The sequence below is a fragment of the Macaca mulatta genome, chromosome Y (genome assembly GCF_049350105.2).
Source record: "Macaca mulatta isolate MMU2019108-1 chromosome Y, T2T-MMU8v2.0, whole genome shotgun sequence".
NCBI lineage: Eukaryota > Metazoa > Chordata > Mammalia > Primates > Cercopithecidae > Macaca > Macaca mulatta.
Window position 1 is genome coordinate 4,383,624 of NC_133427.1, and position 16,760 is coordinate 4,400,383.

Consider the following 16,760-nt stretch of genomic DNA (forward strand, 5'->3'; position numbering starts at 1 on the left):
CTGTGTTTAAGATTTCCCCAAGGGGAAAAAGGCGAAAGACGCTTTCTTGTCAGATCCCTAGAATTCGAAGACACAGAGAGAGGGCGGGGATAGCAAAGATCTCGCGAATTTTGAGAGGTGTTGGGACTACTTAATCCCGCGATCTTATGACTAAACCAACGCGATTTAGGCAGAAGTAATGATAGCGATAAAGGGATTGGATGGTGGTGGTGGAGGGGTGGAGCCAACGAGGTCGCACGTGGTGCGTGCTGACGTATAGTGTGGGAGGGGCCATATTACCGCGTAGGCTAACCAGTGTACTTAACAGCTGAAGTTCCCTTGTGAGAGCTCAGCTACTCGGTCTCGCACTTACAGTGGACTATACGATTTTTCGCTTCTCTTCAGGGATGAGTCATGTGGGGGTGAAAAATGACCCTGAACTGGACCAGCAGGTGAGTCAAAGTAAGCCTCCTGAGGCTTTCTAAGGGGATCTTTTACTTGGCTTAACGGTTTGTGGCGCACTGCTAATTGATATTTCAGTTTCGCCTCTTGTGGGTTCGTGTGTTGTGTGACTGGGACTGTAGAGAAATGGGGAGAGAAACTGCATGAGACCATGATTAGACCACGTACGGAAGAGACCGGACGATGGCAGTAACGTTAATGGTTGTTTACGCGGGTATACCGGTGTAGTACTGGGCCGCACGCAATGGCGGCTTTTGTGTTTGCCTGAGCGGTAGCGTGGAGACGCGCATGTGCGACCACGGACCTGTTACAAAGGGCGGGAGAGGGAGGCGGTTCGCAAAAGGGGACCATTTTTATGTCTAGAGGTTAGGCCCTCACCAGGCTTCCCTGACGTATTCGCAAAAGTGTCGTTGTTAAGAACAAAGTGTATTTCAGGCCACCCAGTGTGTGTAGAGAGGAACGAGAGTATGGTCTTTGCTCGGGCAAATGGCGAGTCTTTGTATACGATTGTATGACTGGGCAGCGCTGTGGTGCTTCAGCGGAGGGACCAGGCCTGTGGAATTCTTGAAGAGGAGTGATGTAAAGCACAATGAAACAAGTACCTTATATCTTGTTTCTGGCGGGGTCCCCTAGCCACGGAATAACCGTTGCCTGGGTGCTGAGCGTGCCGAAACCGGGCTTCCGGTGTGGAAAGTTTTGTGACGCAGAAGTACCGGAAAGGGATGGTGGGAAGGGGAGGGAAGGATGGCTGCCGCGTGCTTTTCTCGACCCGTGTAGAAATAATGGAAATTGGACGCCAGCGGAAAGACACTTGGAGGGTTAGGGATCCAGCATTGCACTACACTCCTTTCTTAATTCAGTTAATTCAGTCACTGGATAGCTGCCTAGCCGAGAGCTGTGCGGTTTTTGTATAGTATTGTACCTTTACGTTAGCCGATACATGCAGAAGTCGTCCGGTAGAAAATTAACCCCGAATATTGATTAGCGGGACAGGTTATTTGTGGTTTACTTGTTACCGCTGATGGAATGTGGATACAGGTCTAACTCTGTCTCCATTAAGGACTGATCCTTTACTTCGGAAGTCTGGGCCATGAGGCAGAGAACATGTGGTCTGCGTGTTAGATCAGGTTCGTTTTCTGTGTCAGGAACCTACCGCGCTTTTGCATTTGGCACTCCAGTCGTTTGCAAGATTATCCCTGCATTTCTGCCCCCCAAAGTCTAGGGGAGAGAATGAATAAAAGAGCAATATATAGCCAAAAAATACTGCCCGAACTTTTTAGTTGTGATTAAAGGTTAGTGATGCTAAATGATTTTAAATTTTGCTGTCAGGTGTCGTTTGAGGGATTTAGCGGTCTGCGTTTGAAAGTTGTTTTTCCACTGACGACATACTGACGCCTTCTATTTACTGACAATGTGTTAAATAGACCACAGAAATAGAAAATTAAGAGCCTGGGCAATACGAATTTATGTTTCTATGTAATTGGCATCCGTTTAACTCTTGATAAACCGTGCTCTCTAGTTCACTAGAATTAAGTAGTAACCAAATTCAGACGGCAAAATTTTTAAGACACTGTCTTAATTGATGATTAATGTAATGTGATAGTATCTTGAGCTTCTAATATATATGTAAGCATGTTACGGCATAGAAAGTTTGTGCAAAGAGGTGACAAAGTTGCTCTTGGCATTGGTCTTAACCTGTTTTTTGAAAAAAATCTATTTTGACGTACGTGTTTTTTTTTCCCCACTGCTTCAGGGTAGTTCTAGGTAAGGTATTATGTTGAAGCCGTTCAAGTGAAATAATCTTTTTTCTACAGTTTAAAAATCCATCAGTATAAGGAGGCAGGAATTGGGATTGCATATGTCATTTTAGGAACGTTAAATACGAGATGTGTCGCTTTTTAACTTTGTAACCAAAGACCTCCGAGTTTGATGTTTAAAATGGGAGAAATAAGTGCTACTGTCTTCATCATAGAGTATCAAACATTAAATGACAGTTGTGTAAAGCCGCATAGTACTCAAAACATAGAGAAGTTGGTTTTTAACTTTCGATGTTTAGGAATTTATCTGCATTAAAAATAGTTTTACAGTCTTTAGGGCAAAGAGAAATTAAGGAATCTTCAAATGCTTCTAATGTCCTTTTATTTTTAGGGTTCGAATATCAAGAAAACCACTGTCATTGGGAACATTTTACTATTATGACTAGCTAAATTGGGTGTTTAAGTTACTGAGAAATTGGTGGTAAATTTTTTTAGTTAGGAAAGCTTTTACTATGGAAAATTGTTAAAGAAAATGTGTTTTGAGTTAATGAATTTGAACTCATTACTGTGAAACTGCTAGTATTCAGGTGATGCCATTTGCGTTTGTCATGGTTGGTAGACTTAGGCATCTTTAAAACCTAATGCCAGACCGACATGGCAGCTAAGTGTGTGGTACAGGATAAGATTGGAATCTAGGTTTCATTTGTCTTTTGTGATGTTATCTGTTCTTGTGTGTCAGCGTGTGAGCTATTGTTATCTCTTCTAGCTTGCTAATCTGGACCTGAACTCCTCTGAAAAACAGAGTGGAGGAGCAAGTACAGCGAGCAGTAAGTAAAAGTTTTTTTAAAAATGGAATATTTATCTGAGCTTAATGTTAATATCTTATTGGACTTGTTAATTTTGAATTTACTTTTTTTTGTCTTCAATTTGACTGTGTAAAAATATGAGATACTTTGGTATGTCTGGGTAATAGAATACACTGTTGTGTTATTTTTGAGTTAAAGCAATTTAAGAAAAATCTTAGTGGGTGGGATGCGGTGGCTCAGGCCTGTAATTGCAGCATTTTGGGAGGCCAAGGCTGGTGGATCGGTTGAGCCCAGTAGTTCGAGACCAGTTTGGGCAGCATGGCAAAACCTATCTCCACTGAAAATACAAAAAATTAGCCTGGCGTGGTGGTACCTTCGTGTAGTCCCAGCTACTCATATGGGAGAGTTTGCTTGACTCTGGGAGACTGGAGGCTTCAGTGAGCTGCGATCAGGTCACTGCACTCCAGCATGGGTGACAGAGACTTTGACTCAAAAAAAAAAAAAAACAAAGAACAAAAAACCCAGAAACCAAGGACCTTAATGTAATAGACATTATTTTTAGAAAAGCAGTGCCATTCATTTCTGGCCCAGCATGGGGTATAAGCCCATCCTTGTGAATTGACCTGCATTGTGTTAAACCTAATAAAGTAAACCTGTGTATTTATGTGCTGCATCTACTGCTGTTGCTCTTGAAGAACCTAATATTCAGTGATAAAACCAAGCTCATCTGATTTTAAGGTGATAGGTTATATTTCTTTGAAAGAAAATTAGTTACAAATACTTTTTGAAACACTTGGTCTCATTTCTTTTTGGAAGTTTGTGTGGTTAGTATTTGGATAGGAGGGTAAGGTTGGTGATTGTTTGGTAGTATTCCTGGTTTGAGTCCATGTTTCTTCCTGTTGTTCAACAAGGAAAGCAGTTGGTATGCTCTGAAAAAACAAAACGAAACACTTTAAGTTTTATTAATTTATTTAGACTTTGTCATTATATGAACATTATAGAGATTTAACTGGTAGAGACAGTTTTGGATATTTAGTTAAATCTAAAAGTAGGAGATTTAGTTCAAATTTGGATTTTTTGGATTTTTGAGTAGGAAAATCAGGTGGTCAGTTAAGTAGACTTCCATCTGCTTGATAAGTTATTTTACTTCTTAATCATAGACTGGGCTGTTAATTTCACTTAAAACCCTTAATTTGTTTTCCAGATCATTTTCACTTTCCAACTTTTCATGTGTTTTTATGGTATCACTTTACCAGTACAGATTTTGTTTTTTCTTTTTTTTTTTTTTTGAGACATAGTCTCGCTCTGTGCCCAGGCTGGAGTGCAGTGGTGTGATCTCCGCTGTCTGCAAGCTATGCCTTCCCAGTTCACGCTATTCTCCTGCCTCAGCCTCCTCAGTAGCTGGGAATACAGGCACCCGCCACCATGCCTGGCTAAGTTTTTGTATTTAGTAGGGATGGGGTTTCATCGGGTTATCCAGGATGGTCCCGATTTCCTGACTTCTTGATCTGGCCACTTTGGCCTCCCAAAGTGCTGGGATTACAGGTGTGAGCCACTGTGCCCAGCCCAGTACAGATTTTTAAAAAGCCTTTTACAGGGTAATTTAGTATAGTCCATAGTCTTTTTTTTCCTAGTAGGCTGTTATATTGGAGTAATGATCATGTTTAATGATCAGTGTTGATTCATGTAGCAGTTACTGGAAATAGAGCCTTTTAAAACATGATTGTTAAATAACAGCCATTAGCTACTGAAATATATGTGGTTTGCAGTGTATTTTAGAGTAACCTTTTTTTCGCCTTATCTTGCAAAGTAGTTTATTGTAGGTTTTAAAAGTTTGTTTTCCAGGACCTATTTTTTAATAGACATTTTCTAAAAAAGCAGTATCTTGGTGATGTCATGGGCTTCTAATTTTACATTTTCTCTTTTAGAAGGGCGCTATATACCTCCTCACTTAAGGAACAGAGAAGCATCTAAAGGTACGTCTTTAAGGCAACTTTGTAGACCTAACCTTTAGCAGGTAATCAAAGCCTAGGGAAAAAAGTAACTTTAGTAAGTCTATAAACGTTTTTTGTCCCCTCCTGTGCCTCTTTTGGACTGTCTTTAAGAAGTAACATTTTCTGTTTTTGGAAAAGTTCATGTAATGTTGAATGATGGATAGTTCTTGCTTCCTTTGGCAAATTGAGCCCAAAAAATCTGGGTTTTATATAGGTTAACTATAGTGCTTTATCTGTTTGTGAACATTTATGTTTTGAAATTTGAAACCAGTGTATTTGTGGGAATGCCTTATGTAATATAAACTGTATAGTGATAAGGTCCTGCTTGATGCCATCTTGAAAAGTTGGCACAGTGAAAATGGGTGTTTTTTTTTTTTCAAACTAGTTAACAGTTCGTTGTTAAGATTACCACTTTTGGCCACATCCAGTAAGTAAGTTGGTGAGATTGTCTGGTTTCAGCCTAAATAACTTCATTTGAAAGGTGTTGTGTGAAATACATTAAAACACCTAGGATTGTTTACTGTTAAATTTGTAATTCAGAAAAGTTTAATTGGGGTGATGTTTTGAGTGCTGCGTATACATCAAAAAAATTCTAGGAGAAGAAAAGGTCAGGAAAAGTATTTAAAACCAAAAGGAAAGAAGATAATAAAGGGGTGTGGAGTGGGTTTGTACTTCTATGTTTAGTCTGTAGCCTCTGTATAAGTCTGTTTATCAGAAGACCAATTAGCTGTTGATTGTATTCTTTTTTCAGAGTAACTGCAGAATTTTCTTTTATCACAGGTATTCTTAGTATTGTATCTGGCTGGAATTGCATCCAAGGTTTATTAAGTGCCTTAAGGAGAGTTAGCAATATTTTAGTATTTGGGGGGATGGAAGAGACCTTAAACGTCTAAATTCCTAAATCTGGGAAGTACAGTCGATTTAGTACAATAGATCTAGATTTCGGAAGTACAATTCATTTGTCTAATACTGGAGATTTAAAAGCAGGGGAAAATAACTTTATTAACTTGCAACTTTAAGCATTTATTGAAATGTTTGAGTTTAGGTAATCCCTCAGCTTAAGCAAGTGTGTGGTTGTGGAGCAAGTTTACTTTTGTAATTTTTCTTTTTATCAGTTTGTAGACCTGGAAAAGTAGGCAACATAGAGGGTTTTTTGTTTTTGTTTTTGTTTTTTAAATCAAGTATGCTTTATTCTCACTGAGCATATTAAGACTACACAATTGCTTTTGGACGCTTAGAATTTGAGGCTATCTTAGAGGTCTGGTGGAGCAAAGTAGACAGCATGGAAATTCCTTGTTTTGTATTGACTGTTTCCATGTAGTTGATCTGTTTCTTTTTGATGTTACTAGACAAAGCTAGATTGAAAAAAAATGCATTCAGATGCTCAGCTAACTAGTCCTGTTTATACTGATGTTGATAGGTAGCAAGTTGCCTTCTCCAGGTTCTTCATTGATGAGTCCTTGTTTACCATGATGCTTGCTACATACAGTTGCTACATACTACTACATATGAGTAGTTTTTGGTCATAAAGTGCATAGAGTTGGAGTTTTTTTTGAGATGGAGTCTTGTTGTGTCATCCAGGCTGGAGTACAGTGGTGCGATCTCAGCTCACTGCAAGCTCCACCTTCCCGGGTTCATGCCATTCGCCTGCCTCAGCCTCCTGAGAAGCTAGGATTACAGGTGCCCGCCACCACGCCTGCCTAATTTTTTTGTATTTTTAGTAGAGACAGGGTTTCACTGTGTTAGCCATGATGGCCTCGATCTTCTGACCTCATGATCCGCTTGCCTTATCCTCTGAAAGTGCTGGGATTACAGGTGTGAGCCATGTCTGTCTGAATACATCTGACATATTTCTTCTGATTATGTAGATCTCTTCTCTTAGTTCAAGCTTTTCTTTAGGTAACCCACAGTCTCTGAGGTAATGTTTTGTTTAGCTGGGCCTTCCCAAAATGTGTATTATATATAGCATATGTTAAGTGTTTAGGTTTAACACCTTTTGTATTATTCAGAATAAAAATTCTGCTTATGGAACCTGTTGACCTTTGGTCCCATAAGATAAAGGAAGACTACATGTGAAGGACTTCATATTTGGAAAGATGCAAATTATGTAAAAGTCTTGTCACTTTCTAATTTTTGCTTTTTTATTGAAGGCTTCCATGATAAAGACAGTTCAGGTTGGAGTTGCAGCAAAGATAAGGATGCATATAGCAGTTTTGGGTCTCGAGATTCTAGAGGAAAGTCTGGTTATTTCAGTGAACGTGGAAGTGGATCAAGGGGAAGGTAAATCTCAGCTTGTATGTGTGTACAGTAGCAATTTAAGAATCTGAATTTGGTAAGTTCTCATTCTTCTTACTTTGAATGGTCAAGCATGTTTTTGACAGACTACTAACGGATTTAAAGCAGAATGTTGGTTTACTCATTGTTTTGTTAGCAGTAAGAGGTCTTTGCTAAAATTAATTTATTAAATTAGATGAATATGGTATTTGATACAGTGAAATCTGTTTCAACTTAAATGATACAGGTAGTGACAGCTTTAAACACTTCATTTTTGATGTATGTTATAAGTCTATCTTAAAAACCTAATAGCTATATTTAATCTTGTCTTCTGTTTTTCACAAATAGGAATAAAACTCTAAAAATACTCTCTTCTCACATGTCTACTTCTATATAAAGGAAAAACTCAAGTGTTATTCCTGCTTTCCTACCAGTAAATATATTTAGATGATACTATTTTAAATGAAGATGTAAAATATGTACTAGTTATAAGTATCTAAAAACCTGATTCTTAGCATGTGAGATTAAAGCTGTGAATTTTATAAAAATTTTTATAATTTTCTTAAAAACGAAGACATAAATTATACATCAATACTAGTTAGTTAGGGTCCTTACTTCACATGAGAAACAAATACTGAATTGCTGGTATCTTTGAAGGATGGTTTTGCTCAGTTACTGAGCAAATGTACTGATACCCGAGTACATTTCTAGAGAGATGATAATCTAACATTGGCTAAATCATGTACTTTCGATTGCTTGTGCCATTCAGATTTGATGATCGTGGACGGAGTGACTATGATGGTATTGGCAGTCGTGACAGAACTGGCTTTGGCAGATTTGAACGGAGTGGACACAGTCGGTGGTGTGACAAGTCAGATGAAGATGATTGGTCAAAACCACTTCCACCAAGTGAACGCTTGGAGCAGTAAGTTTTTGAAATGTATGTTAATTGTTATGAAGTTTATTGCTTAATATAACATATATGTAATAATTGTTTGATTTCAGAGAACTGTTTTCTGGAGGAAACACAGGGATTAACTTTGAGAAATACGATGATATACCAGTAGAGGCAACTGGCAGTAACTGTCCTCCACATATTGAAAATGTAAGTGTTTTGTTTGACTTTTAAAGTTATTAATGCAGACCCATTGGATTATGAAGAAAATTAATGTCATTATTAAGAATAATCCTGGAATTAAAAGCATCCAATTTTTTTTTTTTTTTTTTTTTTGAGACAGTCTTGCTGTGTCTCGCAGGCTGGAGTGCAGTGGCATGATCTCAGCTTGCTGCATCTTCCACTTTCTGGGTTCAAGCCATTCTCCCACCTCAACCTGTTAAGTAGCTGGCACTATAGGCGCGCACTAACACACCCAGCCCATTTTTGTACTTCTAGTAGAGACGGTTTCACCATGTTGGCCAGGCTGGCCTCAAATTCCTGATCTCAAGTGATCTTCATGCCTTTAGCCTCTCAAAGTCCTGGGACCACAGGCATCCGCCACCGTGCCCGGCCTCCAAAAACTTCTTTCAGTGTAGAACAAACCCAGGCATTTTCTTAAAAAATGCCATGAATCTTTTACTGAAATCATAGCATCTGTAAAACAAATCAGACAGTTGGTTACTTCCATTAATATGTTAGTATAAAACAGAAATTGCAACAGATACGGTGTTTTATGCCTGCTATGTTTATTTCTGTATTTAGTTGTATTTGATTAACCTGGTTGAATTTCTTTGCAGTTTAGCGATATTGACATGGGAGAAATTATCATGGGGAACATTGAACTTACTCGCTATACTCGTCCTACTCCAGTGCAAAAACATGCCATTCCTATTATTAAGGGAAAAAGAGACTTAATGGCTTGTGCCCAAACAGGTAAGCTTGCTTGATACAAAGTAAAAGTTAAGAATACCTGATTGGACTTACTTTAAAAGTAGTATGTTCTGAAGGGATGTCTGAATCCTGTGTTTAGCATTTGAGATAGGTAAAGATTAGCTAGGGATGTGTCTTTTTGTCTCTACCTTTGGATCCTTGGGATGAAACTAGTGTTTTCATTTGGATATCTTGAGGAAGCTTATGGCAAATTCTTATTTAAGAAATAGAATTGCATATTTTGCAGTTAACTCCACAGGAGTTAGCAAACTGCATCCTTCAGGTCGAACCTAGCACTTACTTATTTTTCAATAGCTGTATTCAAATATAGCCATACCCATTTGCTGTAGAGATTAGCCAGAGATGTGGCACAGAGACTGGCCTGCAAGAGCCATTGTAACTCCTTACAGAAAGTTTACTGGCCCCTGCTTTACATTGCAATAGTATATAGTGATTACAAAGAAATGTTGAACTGAAAGTTGATGCCACTTTTCAGAAAAAATGTTTGTGTTTTGTTCAAATTAAAATGCATTGTTTAAAGATAAAGCACGGTAGTCACTTTACAATCTTAGGTTTGCCATATAAATTTACTGTAACTTCCTAGAAAATTGGAAATAAAGTAAGAAAAAATTTCTTACATTCCAAGGGCATTTAGAACACTTTGTTGTCTATTAATATTCAGAAATGATAAGTCATTGTTTTGTTTTCAGGATCTGGGAAAACTGCAGCATTTCTTTTACCTATACTGAGTCAGATATATACAGATGGTCCTGGAGAAGCTTTGAAGGCTGTAAAGGTAAAGGTCTTGTTATAAAATAAGACATTTTTGTTTTATAAAGCTTTGTAAAGCGCTGTTGACTTCTCTAACCAATGCCAGGTATACCTTATTTTCATTTTTTTTACCCCGTTCACCCACTGAAAATAAGTTTATAGATGTAATCTGTAAATTATAAAGAGAGAGTGAATTTTTACAAATAAAGTTTTGGGTTTTAAAATTTAAAATTGTATTTATTTTTTAGGAAAATGGAAGGTATGGGCGCCGCAAACAATACCCAATATCCTTGGTTTTAGCCCCAACAAGAGAATTGGCTGTACAGATCTATGAGGAAGCTAGAAAAGTAAAATACTCATTTTACTGATTACTGCTTTTCTCATTTATCAAATGATGTTTTTATAGCCACTGACATGTTCTTTGCTTATAGTTTTCCTACCGATCTAGAGTTCGTCCTTGTGTAGTTTATGGTGGTGCTGATATTGGTCAGCAGATTCGGGACTTAGAACGTGGATGCCACTTGTTAGTAGCCACTCCAGGACGTCTAGTGGATATGATGGAAAGAGGAAAGATTGGATTAGACTTCTGCAAGTATGTCAGTTTTCATATTTCATTTTATACAAAATGTATATTATATATACATAAATATATAATATGAAATATTTCATTTTATACAAAAATATTTCATTGTATTTAAAGTTGATTACTCTTGTATTTTACTAGTACTGCTTTAATAATTTAATTTTCTATATAGTTTTGAAAATTGCAGTTAATGTTTTTGTTAAAGAGTAAGTGAAATTTTAATTGAGGCTGAGCTTCATTTTAACAGTCAGCCTGGGTAATTTGGTTGTCACCTTGAGCTTTTTATCTCATGATTTTGTGTGTGTGTGTGTGTGTGTGTGTATGTATATATGCATTTGTTGAGTGTGTCAAATTGTGACACTGTGATATTTACTATTTGAGTGACTACATGAGTGTAATTAATTATACAACTATATATAGTAATTAGTTTCTCAGATCTAATGATCCAGTATCAACTGAGGGATTTTCTAATAGGTACTTAGTGTTGGATGAAGCTGATAGGATGCTGGATATGGGATTTGAACCTCAGATACGTCGTATAGTTGAACAAGATACTATGCCACCAAAGGGCGTTCGTCACACCATGATGTTTAGTGCTACTTTTCCTAAGGAAATACAGGTACTATTTGATGTTTGAACTTTTATTCAGAACATTTGTGTTTATTCATTATATTCAGATAATTTATGTATTAAAATAGGTAATTGAGTATTTTTCTCACATTTCAGATGCTTGCTCGTGACTTTTTGGATGAATATATCTTTTTGGCTGTAGGCAGAGTAGGCTCTACCTCTGAGAACATCACACAGAAAGTAGTTTGGGTGGAAGACTTAGATAAACGGTCATTTTTGCTGGACCTATTAGGTGCAACAGGTAAAATTATGAATAAGAATAGTCAGTTACATGTGAAGAGAATCTCTTTACGTATTTTCTGGCTTTTCCTCCTGTCTTTCTCCTCTTTCTAAACATGGATAAAACAATGCTTACATTAAGTGGCTCTGTTTGCATGCTTCCAAGATTTATTCTAGCACGAGGACTAGAATTAAGCCAGTTAATAATTTAGATTAAGTAGTGATGCTAATTCTCTATGAGTAAACAAAGCCTTACAATTTTTCAGGGAGGGATTCGCTGACTTTAGTGTTTGTGGAGACCAAAAAGGGAGCAGATTCCCTGGAGGATTTCTTATACCATGAAGGATACGCTTGTACCAGTATTCATGGAGACCGGTCACAGAGAGATCGAGAGGAGGCCCTTCACCAGTTTCGCTCAGGGAAAAGCCCAATTCTAGTGGCTACAGCTGTATGTATATTTTATTTTCTAATTAATCATGTGTGTATAGTGCTTGTTTTGTTTTTTTTTTTAAATAAAAGTTATTTTTCAGGTGGCAGCACGAGGACTAGACATTTCAAATGTGAGACATGTTATCAATTTTGATTTGCCAAGTGATATTGAAGAATATGTTCATCGTATTGGCCGTACAGGACGTGTAGGAAACCTGGGTAAGGAGTTTGTTAAAGACAGTTTCTTTTTTTTTTTTTTTTTTGGGGACGGAGTCTCGTTCTGTCACTCAGACTGGAGTGCAGTGGTGATCTCGGCTCACTGCAACCTCCACCTCCCAGGTTCATGCCTTTCTCCTGCCTCAGCCTCCAGAGTAGCTGGGACTACAGGCGCCCGCCACCACGCCCAGCTAGTTTTTTGTATCTTTAGTAGAGATGGGGTTTCACCGTGTTAGCCAGGATAGTCTCGATCTCCTGACCTCGTAATCTGCCTGCCTTGGCCTCCCAAAGTGCTGGGATTACAGGCGTGAGCCACCGCGCCCAGCCGACGGTTTCATTTTTTTAATTATGATGCATATAGCCGAGATTTGACACAGAATCTTAAAAATAGAACCTTTATTTCTGAGGAAAAATTTTATATTAATCAGCCAAGTAAAAGTTTTTCTTCCACTCTCTTTGATGTGGTTATATTACAAATTACAATATCATATTTTAGTTTCTTACTATAATTTATGTAGGTATATAAGAATACCCCACTATTTTATGGAAACTTCATGAGCTTTTTTTGAACACTTTAGGCCTTGCCACCTCATTCTTTAATGAAAAAAATATGAATATTACAAAGGATTTGTTGGATCTTCTTGTAGAAGCTAAACAAGAAGTGCCTTCTTGGTTGGAAAATATGGCTTATGAACACCACTACAAGGGTGGCAATCGTGGACGATCTAAAAGGTACATGCTGTTTTGAGCCTTCACTCTTGTTACTACTTACTAGGGGCAAGAAGCTTTCAGAGTTAAAAGTATTAAACAGTTACTTTTAACAATAATACATAAACATTTTGGGCAAGGGATGATTATTAGAAAGGGTGACAAGGAATTAAGTGTCAGTTCCTCACTGCTGAGTCCTTTAGAAACACTGTTAGAACACGTTGGGACGTTAATGGGATGGTTCCCATTGGAACATAATGAAATTGAACTGAAAAATCAAATTGGGAATTGCAAAGTTTAAGCAGGAATTTTCAATTTAATTGAACTTTATACTAACACTGCCATGCCATATTTTTGCTTACAATAATAGATTCAGTGGAGGATTTGGTGCCAGAGACTATCGACAGAGTAGTGGTTCCAGCAGTTCTGGCTTTAGTAGTAGTCGTGGAAGCAGCAGCCGCAGTGGTGGAGGTGGTTACGGCAACAGCAGAGGATTTGGTGGAGGTAATTAATGTTAATTTTTCTTTTAGGAAGGGCTTTTTGTTTTTCTCCTTTTTTTTTTTTGAGATGGAGTGCCACACTGTCATTCAAGCTGGAGTGCAGTGACCTGATCTCAGCTCACTGAAAGTGACTGTCCTGCCTCAGCTTCCTAAGTAGCTGGGATTACAGTTGCATGGCAACATGCCCAGCTAATTTTTTTCTATTTTTAGTAGAGATGGGGTTTCACCATGTTGGCCAGGCTGGTCTCTACCTCCTGACCTCATGATCCGCCCACCTTGGCCTCCCAATGTGCTGGGATTACAGGCTTGAGCCACTGTGCCTGGCCTGGGCTCTTTGTTTTTCTTATGAGTTCTCTTTTTCAAAGAGTAATTTATTGGGGAAATTTGATTTCTGAGGGACACAAAAATCCAACACTAGATTTCTTTTACTGGTTTTATGTTGAAGTACTTGAGAAAAAAAGGTATTAATGGATGACTTAATTTCTTTCTAAACATTTTTCTTGATAGGTGGCTATGGAGGCTTCTACACTAGTGATGGATATGGAGGAAATTATAACTCCCAGGGGGTTGACTGGTGGGGCAACTGAATCTGCTTTGCAGCAAAGTCACCCTTACAAACAAGCTAATATGGAAACCACATGTAACTTAGCCAGACTGTATCGTGTAGCTTCAAGAACTTGCAGTACATTACCAGCTATGATTCTCCTGATAATTCAAGGGAGCTCAAAGTCACAAGAAGAAAAATGAAAGGAATAAACAGCAGCCCTATTAAGAAATTGGTTTGAAGATGTGATTGCTATAGTTTGGATTTAACTCTTCCCCTCCTGCTTTATTCCCACCCCAAACTGCATTTATAATTTTGTGACTGAGGATCGTTCGTTTGTTAACGTACTGTGACTTTAACTTTAGACAACTTATTACTTTGATGTCCTTTTGGCTCAGTAATGCTCACGATACCAATTGTTTTGACAAAAATAAATTTACTAAACTTGGCCTAAAATCAAACCTTGGCACACAGGTATGATACAACTTTAACAGGAATCATCAATTCATCCATAAATATAAAAAGGAAAAAAAACTTCAGGCAGTAGCCTGCGTTAGGACTGTTGGATTTTTGCAGACTTGGGGGTTGGGAGAACATCTTAAAGCATTAAAGCATAGTTTTTTATATGGCCAACCTGTACTAAAGTTCTGACTTGCTCACTCTATCCTGGATAGGCACTTAGAAACTTACACTCTTTAAGCCATTCCAGTCATGACGAGGTGGAATGTATCAATATACCCATTAATATTTTTGAAAGAGCTCTTTTAGGTTAATTCAAGTAAATACAGCAATTTCTCATTTAATGTTTAGGGAGTTTATTCTAAGCTAGGCAACTGTGGGCATACTATCACAGGAAAGATTTAAAGCTTTGATACAATGGGGGAGATTTCATAGTTTTTTTAATGCCTGCTATAAAAATTTGAAATGTTAGAATGGCTGACCATGGCAGTGACCAGGCCTCACTATAGGCCTGGTTGGATTCTGGTCTTTTATGCATGCTAGTGTTGATGTTTTTTGGTCAAGAAGGGTTTAAACAGGAAGGATTATGCAGCAGGCTTTAATTTAATGTAGAGTCATATTGCGCTGTTAAAGCTGCATTGAAATGTTAAAATGGCTTACACTTGTAGACTTTGTAAAGCTGAGACTAACAAATTCTTGATATCACACAGATTGCAAATATGTACTAAACTGCACAAGGTGTGTATGCTCTATGTGCAGTTTTAGTGTATTTTAGTTGCATAGGTTTCCATGGTATTTATAGTCTCTTGTGCTAAATTTGGCCAAAGATGATTGTCCACCACTAAAAATGCCTCTCCCACTTGGAATTCTGTACTGATTTTGTGGCCAGAATGCAATGATCTTTAAAAACATCTTTTCAGTGGCATAAGAAGTTGGCAAAAATTTCTTAAAGTGCAATAGATTTTCAAGTGTATTGTGCCTTGTTCTAAAACTTACAAGTAGGTGCACTTGACAGTATTGAGGTCATTTGTTAAGGTGCTATTTCAATTAGTATAGGTTTAGACTCTTGTACATTTCTCCCGTAACTTTTTACAAAGTACTTATTTTATTGCACATTCAGAGAATTTTATATATATATGTCTTGTGTGCGTGTCCTCGACCTTCCAGTCTTATTTTGTTTCTTGGAGATTGTTGAATGCAGCCAGTGAAGCAGTAGATTCTAAAATTTTATTGGGGACCATGGAATGGTAGTTGAGAAGAAAACTATTTGCACACAACAGATTTTAGATACTTTTTGCTGCTAGTTGTGTAATATTTATTGAAAATTTTGACAAATATTTATTTTTGTAAGCCTAAAAATGATTCTTTGAAAGTTTAAAGAAACTTGACCAAAAGACAGTACAAAAACACACTGGCACTTGAATGTTGAATGTCACCGTATGTGAAATAATATATTTCGGGGTAGTGTGAGCTTTTAATGTTAAGTCCTATTAAACTTGAGTCAAATTAAGCAGACCTGGCATTGGCAATGTAGCTGTAATTTTCTGACAAAATTTAAGACAAAATTGTCAACTTGAAACTAAAACATGCCAAGGTTTTGATATACTTGTCTTAAGATATTAATGAAACACTTCTGAATGCTGATAGGAAGTGTCCACATCCACAACAGTTTTCTGAGTTTTGTTATGTGTTTTGTTTTGTTTTGTTTGATCTTCGGTGATTGTCTGGCATATTTACAGTCCTCAAACATGTGGTTATTTTTTCAGTGACTTACATTCAGTTTTATCAGCCAGCAGTATTTTCAGTAAAGAATGGAATTGCTGAATGTAACCGTTGAACCTCGAGTCACTGTAAAATTTTAGTAATTGCTTATTGTATTAGTTTTAGATGCTGGCACTGCATGTGCTCTGTTTATTCTGATTTTACTAAAATAAAAAGTTCAAAAATCTTTTTTGCTGTCACTTGTAGCTTAATGTTGAGTTGAAGATGAATTTGTGCTCCTAACCTGAAGATTGGAAATCTGATTTCTTGACTACCAAAGCTGTTTGCAAAATACATCCTGAGGCTGGAAGTACTTTGCCTTACATGTTTGAATAAATGATGAAGGTGGTAGAAGGTTGGAGTACAGAGGCAGGATTTTATTCTGACTGATGGAAAACTAAAAGGTCTGTACACGCAGCATGTATTGCATTTTGGTCTAAGCAACTTAATATGAGTGTGATGGTGGTTTTAAGCATTTTTGATGTGAAAGATGGCTGAAGTAAGAATGAATTGGGTAAAAAGTCAGTTGCCCAACAAATTACTATTTGATTGTAAGTAGTTGTCTACTGAAGGTCAAGAGTTAATTGGAGTAGGTTAATGATAGCTGAGAATCACATACACACCTTTTGTCCAACTTCTTTTTTCTGGTGGCTGACAGTCCCATCAACACATTGCAGCAGTTAGTGCCAGTTAACAAACATAGGCAAAATGATCTAATGTTGCACGTTTGATATAGGTCTTTTCAGGGAAGTCAAGAACCTCAGTGTCCCTTTGTGTCCCCTTTTGGCAACCAGCCTCAAA

The 16,760-nt window shown here is 37.6% G+C and overlaps 1 protein-coding gene across 1 annotated transcript; it reads left to right on the top strand.

The window, feature by feature from the left end:
• Nucleotides 1-262: 262 nt before the first annotated feature.
• Nucleotides 263-16,172, top strand: DDX3Y (DEAD-box helicase 3 Y-linked; the record flags this gene model as incomplete). Its single annotated transcript, NM_001258335.1, is given in 17 exon segments — nt 263-431; nt 2,965-3,025; nt 4,933-4,980; nt 7,149-7,278; nt 8,042-8,197; nt 8,278-8,377; nt 9,007-9,142; nt 9,850-9,935; nt 10,159-10,257; nt 10,342-10,502; nt 10,968-11,112; nt 11,220-11,364; nt 11,609-11,790; nt 11,873-11,990; nt 12,566-12,719; nt 13,066-13,199; nt 13,703-16,172. Coding segments are annotated over 17 exon segments (1,980 nt in total). The 5' UTR covers nt 263-386.
• Nucleotides 16,173-16,760: the final 588 nt, after the last annotated feature.